Source organism: Echinococcus granulosus, assembly GCF_000524195.1.
Source record: "Echinococcus granulosus chromosome Unknown EG_S00053, whole genome shotgun sequence".
Taxonomy (NCBI): Eukaryota; Metazoa; Platyhelminthes; class Cestoda; order Cyclophyllidea; family Taeniidae; genus Echinococcus; species Echinococcus granulosus.
This window is the reverse complement of record NW_020170433.1, coordinates 370,540-388,779: the sequence shown is the minus strand read 5'-3', so window position 1 is coordinate 388,779 and position 18,240 is coordinate 370,540. Positions and strand designations below refer to the sequence as shown.

Here is an 18,240-nt window from a genome sequence, read left to right as displayed (position 1 = left end):
AATGTGCTCCAAGTCATAGAAAGCAAATCTCGGTCTTCTGTTTGATAAGCACGGTGTTTAATTCGTAATGGTACCCTTCATTGCACAAAAATAATTTTAATAGGTGTATCGGTTACATAAAATAATAGAGAGGTATAAATAAGATAAACCATGTTTAGGACCACAAATTTTTAAGTGCTCAATGAACCGGGACGCACATAGACAAAGGATATTGTGGAAGCAAAAATAGGGCAAAGTCAGCATTACAACGTCCATTGAAAGCATTAAGGCATCTTCATTTTCTTGGCAAAAATGCACACCTATTCCTCTCTCCAGGGTACGTGAAAATTCCTCAAATTAATATGGGATTCTCACTACTTGGTCTTGCATTAATCTAGTACAGTTTCCGTACACATGCTATTCATGTGATAAATATGCGCCAAATATCACAAAAATGACAATTCTTAATTGCGTGCATGGATTTTGGATCGCAGGGGGAGGAAAGAGCTGCAGCACCCCGACATACCTGGATTAGTGATGGCAACGAACCGAAATTACGCCTCAAATAGCATTAGCTTATGATCTTGAAGAAACAACGCCCACTAAGCTTCCAAATTCCAAGTGCCGGAGACTCTCCATTTATAAAAATCTACTGAAATATGCGTTAATAGCTTTAAAACCATACAGGAGTAATTCGAATAAATGCATTTATGCGAGTGAAAATATTCAGCGACATAAATAAGGTAGTTTGTGCTCACAGTCGTACAATTTGGCGAGGAGCCGATAAAGTGGGATATACAAGGAAGGCGGGCGTTAGAAAAATTAAGGAGCATTAAATTAAACTAATTAACACGCCTGAAAAGCCAACGGATCACGGACTCCTGAACCGCATCTATGCTTATGCATAGTATTCACTTACCAAGTCACCAAAAACGATCAAATATAACTGATATTTACGCTGATCACTTTGTCTCTTGGCAGGTTCATTTCAATAAGCGCGCTGCTTATGCAAAATGAATGTATTAAGTGCCATATGATAATTTTTGCAAGCGTATATTTTAAAACGGACCGTATTTGGAGTAATGTCACTGCACAGGTAAAAATAAGCATTAACTAAAACTGTCTAGCACTCTGAAAGCAAAAATGGGCTACCAAGTCTTTAGATTTTACAGGTGCCCGCGCTTATCTTCCGTCCATTGCAGGTAATCACCCATTACCTAAGTTGGTGCAGCTGGCCTTCGCACCGAGTTTTGATAAATCCCATAAACACACTTATTAGGCAAAACAAATGCATAGGCCGCCGCGAAAATAAAATTCACTTTCAGAGGTATACATTCTGGTTTACAAAGGGGAAAGGAACTGCTAAATCCTGAAGCATTAGCTAACGCTGCAAAGGAATAGCACGCGGCTGAGCTTGAAAGCTAAAATGAACCTTCATCTTTTGGTCATCCAGCAACTGAATAAATCCTGCTCATTAAAAACCTTGGGATTTGCTTCGGTCTTCTTAAGAAAAATTCAGTCTCACGCTAATGAATGGCCTTTGGATGAGAAATAAACGTGGTAAGTGCCAGTAACGTGCCAATTTGCAAGCAGACACCCCCAGAGGGACAGAACGGGAACGTACTTAGGTGAGAGGAGTCGATCAATAGGGATAGGGTGCTTGGCGAAGCGGGCCACGTCGTAGTCGCCGTACTTCGCCTGACAGGCGTAGGAGGCGAGGAGTACGGCGGTCTCTGGAGGGCAAGGCAGCTTGTCCTTTAGGATGGCCTCCTTCACCTGATTTGATTCAGCAAAGCATTTACGTTCGTTTGTTATAGTCAATTCAAAAAGAGTTAAATGGGTTCTCTCGAATATGCCAGTGAAACGCGGCCCAAATGTCACTTTGAAGATGTGTTTAAATCAGAAATCAGAAGTCGGAATTTCAATTTGATTTTAATACAATTAAAAGGCTCATTTGATAAAATCCAGCACATAAAAAGCAATAGGCATAGGAAGAAAAGGGAAAAATGAATGTCAGTTGTCTTAAACGCTAGATAATCAGTCACCAAGGTGATGAAAAAGAAATATGGGTGTATAAAGGACCTCGTAGTATGAACTAGTTTGTTTTAGAAGGTTATGACCGACTAAACGAGTGGATTTAACGAATATGATTCTATAAAATGCGACATAGGTCGTCAATGCATCACAAATATATTATCAGTGTAGTTGAATGATGTGTGCAGAATATATCCGAAAATTATATTTAAATCTTAAAAGCACACACTTAACAGAACGAGCATTAAGGTTTTAACTTGTTTTGAAGAAGAGAGCATATATACACATAGGCTTACATCTACTTTCTCTAGCAGAAGCCTAGTATTTACCATGGTTTTTGCTTATTACAAAAAAGCAGTCTTATGTTTTTAGTGTTTAAAGCAATCTTTCAATAAGCTGATGTCTTTTAAGCTACAAAAAATCAGCATTAAGTCGATTTAGTGATAGCTACCAAATGGACGGAGGTCGACCATATTCAGAACCCTAGACCTGACAACCCCAAATTACATAGTGAAGGTAGGTAAAAGGTGAAATGAGAACTTGTAGATGTTGGATAACAGGCACCGACCGTGTGCGAATGACTGTAACTCGCAATAGAATCTTCACAGGTCGGCGATGTTGTGGAAACACATTGTAAATTAAAAGTGGTTTTAAATAACCATAAAACTACTAAAGCTTTATAGACGTAAAAGTTGAGGCACTTTTTGGATTAAAAAAGCTGTATAAACTATCAGTAACACAAATTTAACTGTTTGGGTATTTTTAAAGATGGTGTTTTGCAGAAAATTTTCCATTGGATACATATATTCGAAACAAATTTCACTAAAATTAATGCAAGTGTCAACCAGATAAGCACATTGCGTGCAATGAAATGCTACTGGAATTGAGTAAAGGTGTAAATAACCGGGAAAGAATTATGAATGTCATAAACTGAGGGCAGCCTTCACCCTCGGGAACATAGAACTTGTGTTCATCTTCGGTAGGAGAGGGAAAAGCCATACCACAGGTACATTTGTTTTATATTATTATAAAAGGCTCTGAGCTTATCAGGTAATTAAGAATCACATTTGATTTAATAAAAGAAATTGCACAAACACCTTATTTAAAATATTCAAACATAATAGGCCCAAAATAGCCAAAGTTTGTGTAAGATTCATTAATCACATTTTATTACTCCTTGCTATGGTAATTAAAAGCACACATTTCTATTTAATAGCAGGCCCAAAAGACCTGTCAGTAATCTGTCAAAGCCAAATTGTGCGTCATTGCTCGAGTTATCTAATGCATGCACGACAGCATGTAATTTGCCCTAACTGAATATAGGAGTCAAATTTCATTTCATCAAAATAATCTCACTTGTATGTAAAGATATAGCGGAGTTTAATACCTGTATGTCTACTTGGTTCCATCTTTTCCAAAAGGCGTTGGGCTAATTATAGCATCATACAAAAGTGACTCAATTGCTTGGGAATTCAATCGTTTTTGCCTTCTTGGTATTGTTTCTTGAAGAAAAGTACGATTAGCAAACCTAACATGTACGTTAAAAGACTGACTGATTAACGTCATTTTAATTTCCTATCAGCGACTCTAACAAATATTCTGCTTACAACAAATCTTCTTAATCATTTAATTTAATTAGCACGTGCATCGATGAACAACAAACACAATAATGTATGATGCTCTCAACATAACACGACTTCTTTTTTATCGTTTGAAATTGTAAAGATCAGTTTAATAAGAGTAAAATTTCATAAAATAGACGTCAGATGAATATCATTTATGCAAAGCATAATCAAAAATGGAGTATTAAAACAATAGGAGTAGCTCAATTTAGTTATAGCAGAGATTATATTAGAAATTCATGGGCATGAATCAATTTCAAACCAAGTCAGGTATGAAAACACACTTAGTCATATTTGCCTATAAATATATAAGCATTTAGTCCATATAACAATAACGTGGTTGTTAAAAAAGAACTGGAAAGTTGAAAACTCCTTTATTTGCAAAACTCTTGCAAGCAATCATTAGGAACTGCTAAAGTGGCTATTAATGAATAAGCTTGCAAAATCTACCTGAAGAAAGAAAAGACGCTGGGTAATCTCCTGTATCAATTCCTTCGATGCATGTTCCGGAAAAAATTTCGCACGAAAATTAAACTCAATTGGATAATTTTTCTTTGTATCAATCGATGATATCTGCATTGTGAAAAAAGCGTAGAGGGTTTTACTTTACCATACTTTTTTGTCAAGATTGAGCCAAGTTTCTTCACCATCATTTGTACGGTAGAGCAAACCAAAATACCAGACTTCTCTAAGACCTATTGTTCGTGCAACCTATTAACCATGCAGTAATTCCTGAAATGGTTAATCTACATTATCGAGTAAGCGCTTCCCATTAGTAGATGATTTTACCGCGAAATCCAGTTCTGCTTCAAGTGTAGAAACGCATACATTGATCTTAAAAATAAGAATATGTTAAATCTTACGGTTTTGGGCTTTTTTGAAAAGAATAGCATATTGGATTGAAAACCACACGATTTCTCATTTCCACATTGTCAGCTTTTAATGAAGCCGCGATTTATCTTTGTTTATACCATTTTTAAGGTCGAAATGCCAATTCACAATTCCAACTAAAAATGAGGGCAGACACCAAATATAAAATATCTATTTTTTAATGTTATTTGCTATTTAGGTGACGCGTTTTTTACCTGCAAGGTGCAGTAAAAGCGACAACGATTTGTACCCACCCTACATTTATGACAAACAACACCAAAGTGCCCAACAGCCACACTTCGTTCCTCTACTTGTTCATTTACATATAGATTTTATTACATTGCGTCCCAACGTACCTAGGGAAGCTTTGTGAGTTCTGAACCATTAGTAATGCATGTTTGCGGCGATACCATTTCCCGCACCTTCGATAAGAAAAGTCATGCCGCCTACACAAGGCGCAGAACACACCCTGGCCGAGACTTTTTAGCCCTTTAATCTAATAAGACCAACTGAGATCTTACCCAAGTCTGGCAGGCAACTAAACCCACCTATTTTTGAGATCAAGCCGACTGAGCCATGTTAAAACACGACCCTTTCGCGAAACACGTAATAGCAACGTTAAAAACAGGCAACACTTGGGGAAAAAAAATTTCAGGCCAATTTGTACACGTTGTCCTCGTACACTAGTTCACCATTTCTAACTTTCCTTTCCAAAAACTGCCGCAAATTCTGTCTCGTGCACTCCGCACCGTCGTTAGATCCGAGGGCAAACATCCGTAGAGTCGAATGAATCCTATCCATGGTCATCCCGCCCAGATTGGTCAGCATACCCAGAATGTAAGACCAGAACACCTACAGAATAAAAGCCATAAGCCAATCAAACTGCCACTAATTTAAGTTTAAGTAGGGGCACCACTAAATACCTGTGGATCCGTACTGGCGGCTTCGCGGACTGACGACGTTTCCATGTCCTGTGGACCCTCCTGCTCCGCCACACTGACATCGATGCTTTCATTATGCTCCTCACCACACCCCACTACTGCCTTCATCGTATCATTGCATACACTGTAGGTTTCAATATTCCCAGGGGTCCGTTTTATCAGGCTTCGTTGTACAAAGGGCTGTAGGCTTCGTCGCACTGCTGACGTGGTTGTTTCCAGTTGCTAGAAGGCGCAAAACAGAGGTTCGTTTGAGGGAGGAAAAGATCTATACCTGACCGATATCGCAGAGATTCCAACGTGACTTAAGGGTAAATAGGTGGAGAATGGAGGCTTGAAGAGGACTGACGTCCATGGTGACACTTTGGCCACCAAGTTCGAGGGTCACATTCACCAACCCCAACTTGGACATCCAGTCAAGGGTTCGGTTGCCCTTCATCCTCTCAAAACACCTACGACAAAATGACAGATGACAAATTGTGAGTGGTGACTAAACGAAAGCTTCAAATATTGTTCATGTACAAACACCATAAGAATAAGCTTATTTTTCGTTCATTTTGGAAAAAATACAGAATATGAGACTAATATACATTTCAATAACTTGGGTAAAAAGGATTCGAATGATTGACATAGCTAGGACAAATGATTTTGTGTATAAGAACGACTTCTACTGGAATAACTCCAAGGTATTTGATATACCTGGGTTTGACACAAAGTATATGCTGTTCTACATGAGCCAGGCAAAAAGTGGCAAGGAATAAGATCAAGTACAGCAAAGAAACAGAGCTAAAACTAACTCACGAGGTGAACTGGGAGAAGGCCGGTGTGAGTTTCTCGGGCAGTTTGAATTGCTCTCGATGGAACTCAGGCCAGTACTCGCCTGAGAGAATGTAGGCCTGCAAGGGAAAGTACGAGGAGTTATGCTCCTCCGCCGCCACCTCTGTCCCATTTCCACCCTCCGCTTTCACAGCGTCGGCAATGAGGGCACTGACCCGACGCGAGTCACGAATATCCTTCAGCATCACCTGCGAAGCAAACAAAACGTGTAGAAGTTGAATGTATGAGAAGTAAAGGCATGAACAAGTAAAAAGATAGGATATTTGTTGACTGATAAGTGGCGGGTGATGAAATTGCAGCGATTTCAACTCTCAGAAGGAGTTTTATTTTTAGATGGAAAAATCATCGCTAGCTACATTCACTCTAAATTTACTACTGTATACCAAAGTCTCAGTTTAGGCCTCCCATGCAAAAGCCTTGTTATGCAATTAACACTTACTATCAACGTGCCATACATGTGACGCTAAAGCCTTTATATTCGGCCCCACATGTCACACCTATGTAAAAAGTTCAAACGGAAGGTAATAAATTAGATTGGGAAAGAGTAATGGAATAAAACAAGGATTAGACTTTCCGAACCGCCGATCAATCTACTCTCTTCATCAGCTTCACTTATATTTGCAAGTGGCTACGTTGCCTACTTCAAATGCGTGAAAGGTCGGTAATCATGATGTAGTAGAGGAGGGACGTTCCGGAGGCCTGGTATCTCTGTGGTCTGTCTTTCTGATACTTCCAATCCCACACGCCAACATCTCATTTCGTCTCTTACTCATATTATTTTATTTTTAAGCAGCATGAGTACCAGGTATAGTATACGCTAGCTTTAAGATTTTACACACTTGATTTAGCCTCGTGATGCTGAAATGGGTGGTAACGATATTGTCCCCAGTGAATCTTCCCATTTCAATTGATGCAAAGGCAACGTAAAATACATCGCCAATGTTTACTTTAAAGTTTCCACTTTGGGAGCCAGGCTTTATAGCCTGTTCATTGTACGTTTAAGGACACCAATTAATGGTTTGATCCCTTCAAGAAATCTACTTCCAAGACTTTCTGAGTGACTTCCACGGCAAATAGTACCAATTTCCACCTACATCCGAAATCGACGCTTCTAATCAAAATCTAAATTTCAAGAGACTTCTTTACCTTCCAAACATAAGAAGATAATAAAGTGGAAGATCAGTTAGAGAAGTTTTAGCATTAAACCCAACGCTAAGATTCATTAATAGAATGTGGTTGGAACGATTTAAGAGTCTTGAAAACACTTAAATGGGGTACATTACCATAGAACTTATGTTAGCTTCAATCAAACCTACAAGAACTAATCCGGAAATTGGGCTCAAAAAGGCAACCTACCTCACACTCCTGCAAATCAGCTTCTCCAAAGCGGAGTTTTAACAGCTCCAGGTGTCTCATCTGAGCGGCAGTGTCAAAGGTAAGTTGTCGCAGAAGACGCTGGCTCAGAAGGTTGCGGTACTCCACCAGGAAGGACTTTTTGCTACCATAAATGCCCACAAGAAGGCTGAGCAGGTCAATACGTCGCTTCCACGGTGGTCCGGTATGGTGAAGAGCCTCCAAGGGGTCGGGCATCCACCGGTCCCAGTCCTCGTTCACTACCAATTTCTCCTCGTTCACCTCTTCACTCGCCACAGCTTCGGCCGAGAAGCACTCGTCAGGATCTAGGGAAAAAGAATACGGGGGTGGAAAAAATGAGTCAAACTTGTCCTGTGCTAGTTTTGACCAATTCAAAATGGTTTGGTGTCCACCAAATGGAAGGGAGTGACTTTGGTAGCCCAAAACTGATGAAGCCACTATTGCATTACCTGCAAAGAATATATATTAGTCCTTGCTAATCACCATTCAATTGTAAACCATGCCAGAGCACTGCCAAGCTTATGGATTCAAGAATGATAAGAGAAGTCGAAGCAGGAATGAGAGTTAAGGCTCATCAATTGGGGAGAACGAGGGGACGGCAAACAACATCTTGCATTTTGTGAAGTTGAATCGAGTGAGACCCCATGAGCAATTAAAAGCGGTTAAATTGAATGATGGTCCTTATCGGAAAGAAATAGAACGAATTTGATGATTTAAAACTGATAAACCGATAAATATCCTCAAGAAAACGACTAGTACAAACCCCAATTTGTATGTGATATAAAAGTTGAGACCAGTAAATGCGTGTAAGTGTTAAGGTCTCTTGACAGAGAGAAGCTGAATCAGCAATACAATGACGGGTCATCGATGTGCAGGCTTGAATTTGGGTGAAGTCACATTAGTCAATAACAGTGCTGAAGTGCCAAAGGTGTTCTTTTTTGACCAAAAGGTAGTGGTTTTGCTCTTGTAGAACTGATCATTCCGTCGTCTTCTTCCTATGCACAAAATATATTTCTCAGAGAGCTATTATCCTCTTAACTTATTAGGGTTCGTATGATAAGGTTTAAGGCAACATCTCCCTCAAATTCTACAGAGTTCATTGAATCAAATTTCGAAGCTAAAACACTTCAAGCAATGGGAAATTAGACTGATCGGTGAAAGAGTTTTCAGGTCTGCGTTTCCTGCAAGTTGGTCAGGCAGGAATGTGATCATTGAAATGAGGGCTGGAGATAACTACACCAGTGAAGGATTGGCAACGTCATTTTACCTTATTATAATTGTAACAGCTCAATCAGATAGGAGGGGTCAGAGAGTACACTAACTCAAATTTTGAGACGAAACCATAGGTGTGAGTGGCATTTAAGGGTTCTCAGATAGGGGAAATGATTCGACGGCCTTTAGGTTTCACAACATCTCCCGCAGTGCTACAGGCAATATAACTATGGTTTGACGAGCATTAATGACAGTGACCAACCCAAAGAAAGGTGAAGCAGACTTACCATGTGCAACGAGATGTGCGTCACAGTCCCTCATCTCATCTGTGGGTTCTACCTCCAGCGGCGTCGGCAACAGCAGTTCACGCTGAAGACCCGTTATTTGATCGGTTGCGGCTGCATCTGCGATATTAGTATCAGCGTCGGTGATGGTGTCGGTAGTGGCGGAGAGCTGGGGTGGGGCGATGAGGCGATCAACAATACAACGTACCGCATCATCTCGTTCACGCAGACACGAAGCCACCGGGCGGCAGACTATGTCTTGCGCCACTGAAGAGGGATCGATCTCACGCAGTCCGCGCACCAAACATCCGTAAGCTAGTAGCACCTCATCGGTGTGCACGCCCGGTTGCAGCAGACGGGAGCTAACCTGGGCACGAAGTGCACAAACTGAATGACTACTTTTTCAAGAAATCCGCTCCCTTGACTCCATCCCCAATTAGGTAGAAAACCAAACTCGTCGAACTCGCACTACGGCATCTCCTCTGCTACAAACGAATAGACATTTGATATCTGTCCTCATCTAGATGGCAAGTGATGCTTGGTAAATTGCTATCGACTCAAGTACTTGTCGTGGCAAGGTCGACAGTATTTGGTAAAGTAAGTTTTACGGTGGGATATATCAAAAAGTGAAGAGAATGAGCTATAATGGAGAATTCAAGAGGCATAAAAGATAATCCCACTGTTTAGACTTTTCGACAGACCCATAGGTATCCTGGGATGTTTCTTGTATTTAAGCGAAAAGCACTGTACGAATACGATTGAAATAACTAACTTATTTCAGCAAGACAGTCAACACACACCTCCTTGCTCAGAGTATCAATGAGATCCTGCAACGCCCGGGTCTCCATAAGATATGCCTTGAGATCCATCACCGCCGGATGCGAGTCAGGATAGTCCATCATAATAGTGAAAAGCTCCGAACGTCGCACACTGTAGAAAGTGGTATACACCAGCTGACTACTCCACGGACAACTCGCACAGGACGAGGTTAAGGAAAAAACACGCGGCAACCAGGTTTCGAACATCACATGCTCCACGTAGTTATCAAGCGGCTCTAAAAAGGACGTGGCGTAACGTCCCTCCACCAGCTCTCTCGTTTTGTGCAGAAAAGCCGATTCAGCGAATGGACCGACGAGATCCTCTAGAAGGAAGCGGAGCGAAAACTCCTCTGTAGCGAAGACACCACGACACTGCTCCTCTAGATCTATTGCAGCAGTAGAGAGTCGAGCTAGGAGACGAGCAGTAACCGATGAGTCCTCAAAACAATTGTACTGTGAGGCCACCTGCTCTGCCGCGTTGAGTTCCAGAAGAAGGTATGCATAGAGGTAGGGTTTGAGGGTGCGATAGACGTCAGGAGTGAAGACGCCACCCACCACGGCGACTTTGAAGTGTGAAAGGTGAGGGGAGGGGGGAAGGTGGTGGGCGATGAGATTGTAGAGAGACTGAGTGTTTACTTGAACGAGATGGAACCACTGAAAGAGACGGATGAAAGCGGGCAAATGGTCAGAGAGCATGCAAACTGCATGTTCGAAAGGATCCATGCTGGCTGCGGTCTGATAGTCGGTCTTGATTTCTCCAAATGCGGGGGTGCAGTTGGAACGAAGGTGATGGAGGGCGCAGTCGACAAAGACCGACGGGTACTCAATGTGTAGACCGGACTGGATGAGCTCATGCAACTCACTAGCCAGCATCCTGCTCTGCAAATTAGAGGTTCCATGTGAGCAAAATGTTTCATCCACGACTACTCGGATGCGTGGATTAAAAGTGGTACTTATTCTTCTTCTACTAGTTTTCCCTCTCAACTTAGGAAAAACATCTGAATATTCACCTTGCATTTCACGATATTACTCTATATTGAAGGAGTTTACATAAACTTTGGGATTCCACATGTCAGGATTCATCAAGGAATCATAAATTCACCTGAATGCCAAAATGCAAATCCTTCAGTTATTCAACATTCCCATTTTAACTGAAAATCCACTAAATAGCAAATCTAAACTGCCTTGTCGAAAGTCGGGATCATGGTGGTGGAGGTACTTAATCGAAAAAGAATCAGACAGCAAATCCTGGTGATTACCACACCTAACATCTTCTGTTACGGAAAGCGACATAACCGGTATTAGTGCAACCACCAAAATATTTCGATTACTGCAAAAAGGTATCAAACCCAAGCTGTGTAAAGCAACATCAAAACCACGATTGTAAACCTCCACGACCACACTCGGCACATTTGGCTATGGGATTCGCCATCGCAATTTCCGCAATTAACACTCATCGAGGACATATTCGATCACTTTAGCAGGAACTCTCTTTCAAACTGTGATCATCTAAAGATTAAAAAACGGGGCGCTTCAAAGAATTTTGTGCTTTAAGATAATAAGATTTATCGACTTGTCAGAACGTGATGTTTGGTCACTGAAAAATAGAGCTCTCACACATGAAGAAAGTGAAGACCGTAGAAACCTTCTAGTTGGCTATGGCTTCAATAAACAAATTAGGCCTTAAATCCTCGGGTAAACACGGACCAAATTTCCATCACCAAACAATGAAGCTAAGTAGAAATTTTCGGTAACCAAAACATGTTATCTGCAGAAAGGGCACAGACCCATCACTGCTGTTATGAAAATCACGCAAATAATAGAAAGCATTTTTGGGATTGACATAGGGGAGCTGTCAAAAATTTTTACTCCATTTTTAACTCCATTCCAAGACAAACTTGATCACATCTCTTTGCAACGTAGCCTTCCCGACGTCATCTAACACTGGACGCGTGGACCTCGATCTACCACCATGTTTGCACCCCGTAATCCAATTACATTGTCTTTGACCACCTCAAAAGTGCTAGAAAAAACGGATCAAAATCCAAGCTGTAAACCGAATGCTTAACTCTGTTTTGAAGAGAAGTCTAGCCAACATTGCATACACCAAACATGAACATGGAAGCCAAAACTACCATCTATTCATCAGCGATCCTGAAGTCATCCCCAAACAACGAAAGCTGTATTCCACATTATGAATAAGGCAAGTCAGCAATGGAAACTTCCTGGTAATAGAAGCACCGGCTTATGAACAGAAGTGTTTTTCAGGGCCCGCTAAAACGGAGTAACTAGTGTCCGGTTTCATCAAACAAAGCCTGACAAGTTAATCAATCAAACGACGCAAGTAACTCCCCAAAAGGGGAAACAGCCTGCCGATATTTTACAAAAACATGATTCAGCTCAAGATGAAAACCTTGATTCTGTTCATTCCCCATCAGCTATTTCCAAGCCAAAAGGGTAGGAAAGGAAGAGAAAATAAATACTTTAGTCATTCTCGGTACTCAGCCTTGTCTCATCATTACGATCCGAAAGGCAAAAACAGAGTGAGTCCAGTTGGACTAGTTAACTATACGTCCCGCGACTTACCTTTACTGAATGAACTACGTCACCCAAATGATGGAGACCTTCTCACAAAATGATCAAAAAACCAACAGAAAAGAATCGCCACAGCAGTCAAATCAGAAGGAGGACCTTGGTTCTTCAATTCATGGTCATTAGCTTACTATTGGTAAGCCCAAAGAGTGTACAAAAGAAAAATACAAATGAGGCGGGAGGTAAATGCTTTAGTCGTTGTCGGCACCCAGCTTGATCTCACCACTGCGAAACCGTCGAAGCAGGTCGACTGCGGATGCACCCGTCTCCAGATGAAGGCGGTAGAGGTGGCGGAGGGCGCGAAAAGCTGCCAGATCGGCGTAGGGTGTACGGGTGAGGGGGTCGAGGTAGCGCGCTACTCGGCCCGTCAGAGGACAGTGGTGCATCTGTCTCTTTCGCGACGGAGATGAAGTGGAATCTGTCCGCTTGCCCGATGTTGTGGTGGCAGCGTAGGAGGGAAAGGCGGCTGCGAATGAGGCTTCATCAGCAAAGGAGACGAGAGTGCGGGCGCAGCGCGCGTTGCGCTCCACCAGCATCCGACGCATCTCCACCTCCCTGCAACAAGAGAACGTAGCGCCGTTGATTCTGTCAGAGACTCTTAAAAACATCCACATTTCCTTTAGAATAAATGAAGATGGGAAAACCACTTATAACTCCCCATATCTTAAAACACTTTGTTAGTTTAAGGCGCACCAGTTGCCCCTGCAGCTTAGCATAAGTTATCACAATGGGATAAAAGTGGCTGCGGAATCGGATCGGCATCCTATCATAATTTTCAGCAAGAGAGTGGTACACAAACTCCAAATCTTTGTTCCAAATTTTCAACGTTTGGTAAGAAAAAATAAATAGGGAATAATACACTTCTTTTTATCGTTGGGAATTGAAGTTTTAGAAAATTCACTACTCCTATGGCGCCCAAACTAAAGCGATTGAAGTACAACAAAGTTTTCCACATTCTCAAGCAATATCTTTTTCTATTTCATTCGCGTTTTACGGCAAAACTTTTGCTCGGTTCCAATATCTTTCCAAGTTCGCAACCTGGACATCAAAAGTGAAGAGCTCAATACGTTTCCATCTGAAATGACTCAATAAGACCGAAATCGGCAACTGAGTTCGTCAATTTAAAGTGTAGACTTAAATTCCAATATTTCACCAAAACATGCGCGAGTGTTTTGACAAACTGTTTGAAGAAAAGCAGCGCTAATCTGTTCCAGTATGGATATTTGGCTACGGTGAAACTTTAAGGAATTGAGCAACCGTTTGAGAGCGTGAACTACTGAATGCTTAGAAAACTGGCTTGACTACAGCCAAGGAAACGAGGTAACAAGAGAGGTGAGATGGCGACATTTCACAATATAAACGGTCACATCGCACCAAGTTCTTCCACTACTCTGCTAGCTACAACTCTAACCACTTCCAAAACAACTAAATCCTCTATGTATTCAGTTTCGCAAGTAAAGAGGTCGAAAAGAGAAAGTGGAAAGGAACTAACTTGTCTGGATTAACAGAGACATCATAGACTTCCGGCTGGTCGGCCAGACAGGGAACAGTGAAGCTGTGAGTACGGATCATAGGCTGCTGAGAGACAGTCTTTTGGACACGGATCTTCTTTCGCTCCACCTCCATACGCTGATAACGGGCTATGAAATGAGGGAAGGGACTGTAATAAATTCGAGAAATGAGAAGGTTTTAATCCAACATTCGAAATGCGGACATTTAAAGTTTTTCGAATAACCTTACAAGATAAGCTGAACAGGATACTACAGAAAGATGTTAATTTGCAATAGAATGAAGAAGCGGTACTTAAGGCAATTAAGTAATCGACCATAAAATATACTTCAGAAAGCGCTTGAACAGGCGGCCCCCGTTGAGCCAATCCCGAAGGCAAATGAATGGACTTGTCCCAAAACCAGGCGTTCGAGACTATTCAAAGATTAGACGGCAGCATGGTAAATACCCAGGCAATGTGTGAACAGGAGTTTTTGTAAGGGGTCAGGTGTGTCACAAAGAAAGTGCCCTCCGAAAAGAAAATAAGTAGGACCAAGAGCAATGCACTTAATTTCCCTTTTTGACTCATAAAGAACATCTAGATGGATAAATACAATTGCAGAAGTAACTGACAACCCACCTTCACAAATAATTGCTATAAAATGTTAGCAATATGAGCTAGACGAAAATTTGGTACGAGGACCTAGGGCCATAATTCCAAACGGTTTTATTATGCATACGCATCATAACGTGGTAATATATTTGATACAACCAACCGAATTTCTGTAAGAATTGAATCAAATGACGCTCCTACCTACTGCTCGACTAAGACGGCTTTTAACATAGTCTAAAGGTTATTTTAGGGAACACTCTTACGACAAATTTTCCTCAAACCAATGATCATCACTTTCATTAAAGACAACCGAGGATTATCAATCGACAAACATAATGGAATCTTTCTTACATTCCACAGAATAATAACTTTTACAGAAACGCATCGCGTCTAGGTATGATGGATACTCGGAATACTAGACAACGATCCACCAGAAACTCTATTCTAGTAGCTTCTGTAAGAAAGTGGCTCCATTGAAGGGTGCAGAAGGAATGATCTGGAGAGGAAGTGGATCATTTACCAAGGGAACGTTTGTTGATCTCCTCAGTGATTTTGGCCTCCGCAAGGAGCTCCTCTTGGGTGAGACGGCGCACCTCCGGGAGGTTCTTACGCTGTGCAATCTCCGCCATCAAAGCCTTTCGCTTCACTGCTGTCACTTCCGCGTTCACACTCGATGCCTCCCGTCGCTGTGCCGCCGTCTCCGTAGCTCGCACTGTGCTCGCCCGCAGCTTACGGCTTTCTATAAGTACGAAAGGGGAACATATTACACAGACAAAAAATTAGCACTGATACAAATGTAATAATATGGTGCAGTGGAGGAACTACCGTGTTATCATCACATGAATCCATTAAACAAGATGCATATTTACTCTTCCTGACTGCAATGACACAAATCTAAGATGAGGGAATACTGCGACTCGCTTTACACCAGCGGCAACATAATTAGATGAAATGATGGCTAAACCACAGCAGCTACTCCAATATTAGTAGCATTTAGAGCAAAAGAAAGTCTGTAATTAAGCCGAACAAGAAACATGGAATTATTTCAAAAAATGACAGGACTGCTAGAAATTTCCGTGGCGTTTGGAAAACTATGATTTGATATAAACAACAGTTGAGACTACATTTAACAAGACTAGTCTCTACTTAGTCCTCTCGAACAACAAATAGGGAAATGATTTCAAAAGAAAAAAATTAGTACTGGAAAACTGCATGCTTATGAAGTTATCCTTAATAGTTCTGTAAACACAGCACGCTGGTCACGCTAAGCAGTTGTATAGACCAAATACAAGTTGAATAAGTAAAACCGTAGCGCGTTCTTACGTTAGTTGCGGAAGGTTAGCTGACTGGTAGTCACTAAGCGTAGACACAATTTCATCAATAGCATTAAAGTACGAAAAATATCCTCCAATTAGGATTAAAAATATGAACAAAAATCCCAATGAATCAACCACCATGTCATGAACAAAACTACAAAGCAAGTAGTTCAGATGGTTACTAGCTTCGAAGAAATGGCAACACGGATTATAGGCAAACCAATTTTCAGTTATGATGGGCTAAGTACTCACCTGCTATGGTCTCAGTCAAAGTTTCTTCGGCTGGTACAGCCGTTTTGATCCGTGATTTTGACTCGGGCGTAATTTTCTCGTTCACCTCCTTCTTGGTCTTGGGCTCCTGCCAAAAAACAGTACAAATTTAGCCGCATAAGCACTCACTTTATAACTTTTCGTAACGACTCTCCGTGTGCGTCGCTTTCTCTTCTCATCATCCATAGCCTCACCGCCACTGCCCTCGTCCTCATCATCCTCTTCTTCACTGTCAGCAAAGTCCGTGTCAATGGAGTCGTGGCCCGAGCTCTCTGATTCGTAGTCGTTATCATTTTCCTCCTGTTAGGAGAGGGATTAAAAACAAGCAAAATCCACAAACCTCCGCAAAACCACCATAGGCATTTGTGTAGAAATCATCTTCCTCCTCCTCATTTAACAGTCGAGCCATTCGAGAACCGGCGTTGGGACGACGGCTCCTCGTCATTGTCACCGAATTCAACATAATTAGTACTTCTGTAGAAAAATAAGGGACTTCACACAACAGGCTCCAGAGGTTCAGCATTTCAAAAGAAAACAGGTAGAAAGCAGATTTAGACCAGCTACTTTATTTACAGTTAGACCGAGGGGAGGTTAGGCTAAACGAAAATGGAGGGTATAATCCTAGGCTTCAAGGTTGGAGCAGGTCATCTACTTGCAGGAACGACGAGTACGTTTGTCCCATGAGAAATTGGCTGCATAGCTCTTCGGTTTCACGGTGGTCTTCTTTGGATTCTCAATAAAGTAATTCCAGCACTGACTTTTGCAGTAGGCTATAGCAGATTCAACGTCATGAAAATCCATAGAAAAGTTGGAAAGAGGATCGCCAGTGCTAGCCCAGCCCATCAGAGGGTTCTCCCAGCGTCCCAGATTGTCCACCTCAATACGCCACTTGTTACAACCAAAAGTACCAGATTGCGTGGCCGATTTGCTTGGCATATAGATGCGAACAGTCCGGGTTTCCAGTTGGTCAAGGGGTATGTGCCCCAGAGGCGTAATGTCAGTCTCTTTTGGAACAACTACAGTGTCTGTCATTGAGAAATCAGGTGACTTTTTCATGATTGCTTGGGCCTAAACAGAATAAAACTAAATCAATCAAAGGCGTATAACATGGAATAACAAAATGTAAATCTGTATATTCCGTATATGAGCGCCTAAGTGATGTACAACAGAAACCAAATAAGTCTCAATAATAAAGAGCATCACTAAGAAATAGCTGGCAAAATCAAATACTTACCAAAAGAAAAAATGACTAAATGACAATACTTGAAACAAACCTCGTATGTTGAGTCGTAAAGCCTAGTTCTAAACTGGGGGTCGGATTCATCGAGTATGGCACCACGAAGTTCCAGAGTCATTTTAGCAGGCGGCGTCTTCGTAACGATAAATCTGACAGGGGACGTAATCATCTGTTGGAGCGAAAAGTTTAGACAACGAAAGAGCGCCATCCTTCGGGAATACACAGATTAACAGCAATAAGGACAATCGAATGACCCACATTAACATATGATTAGTTAAAACAAAATTTCATTATCCGTGAATTTACCTAGACCTACTAATTAACATTACAAATAATAAGAATTTAAAAACATACCTTATAAACTTAACTAAATAGCAAATAAACTTTAAAAGATATTGCATGTAAAATGTTTGCTAATGAGAAACATTCTGCTTGAGATTTAGGAAATTTGTTTAAAATTCTCGGGTTTTGGAAATTAACGCCTACTTTTTAATTACCTAGTCAGTGAATTACTTATAAAATGCCTGCTTCTTCTGGATGTTTCTGTCACCTATTTCTGTTGAAATGATCGTCAACATTGCATAAAACACTTTCTCTGATGCATTTGTGGCACCTAGAACTTTTCTGATGTGGCGTCCCGGGACTCCCTGAAGACGAAAGAAGACACAACACTCAGGCAGAATATGTGTATTCAGCACGGAGAAGGTGTCTGGGCTATTGGCATGGCCCAAAAGGCCAGCCCACCCAGCGAGGTAC

The 18,240-nt window shown here is 41.4% G+C and overlaps 1 protein-coding gene across 1 annotated transcript in view; it reads right to left on the bottom strand. All coding sequences in view use genetic code 11, as the record gives it.

Moving 5' to 3' along the window:
- Window positions 1-5,156: 5,156 nt before the first annotated feature.
- Window positions 5,157-18,240, bottom strand: part of EGR_06231 (Vacuolar protein sorting-associated protein) — a gene marked incomplete at both ends in the record, with an annotated part of 15,753 nt that continues 2,669 nt past the window's right edge. The window contains 13 exons of the mRNA XM_024495480.1: window positions 5,157-5,357; window positions 5,429-5,570; window positions 6,245-6,468; window positions 7,637-8,103; window positions 9,154-9,537; window positions 9,923-10,966; window positions 12,784-13,115; window positions 14,053-14,200; window positions 15,182-15,400; window positions 16,230-16,335; window positions 16,377-16,547; window positions 16,588-16,721; window positions 16,919-17,315. Of these exons, the coding sequence (XP_024350111.1) occupies window positions 5,157-5,357; window positions 5,429-5,570; window positions 6,245-6,468; window positions 7,637-8,103; window positions 9,154-9,537; window positions 9,923-10,966; window positions 12,784-13,115; window positions 14,053-14,200; window positions 15,182-15,400; window positions 16,230-16,335; window positions 16,377-16,547; window positions 16,588-16,721; window positions 16,919-17,315 (3,969 nt within the window). The remainder of the gene's footprint in view (window positions 5,358-5,428; window positions 5,571-6,244; window positions 6,469-7,636; window positions 8,104-9,153; window positions 9,538-9,922; window positions 10,967-12,783; window positions 13,116-14,052; window positions 14,201-15,181; window positions 15,401-16,229; window positions 16,336-16,376; window positions 16,548-16,587; window positions 16,722-16,918; window positions 17,316-18,240) is intronic.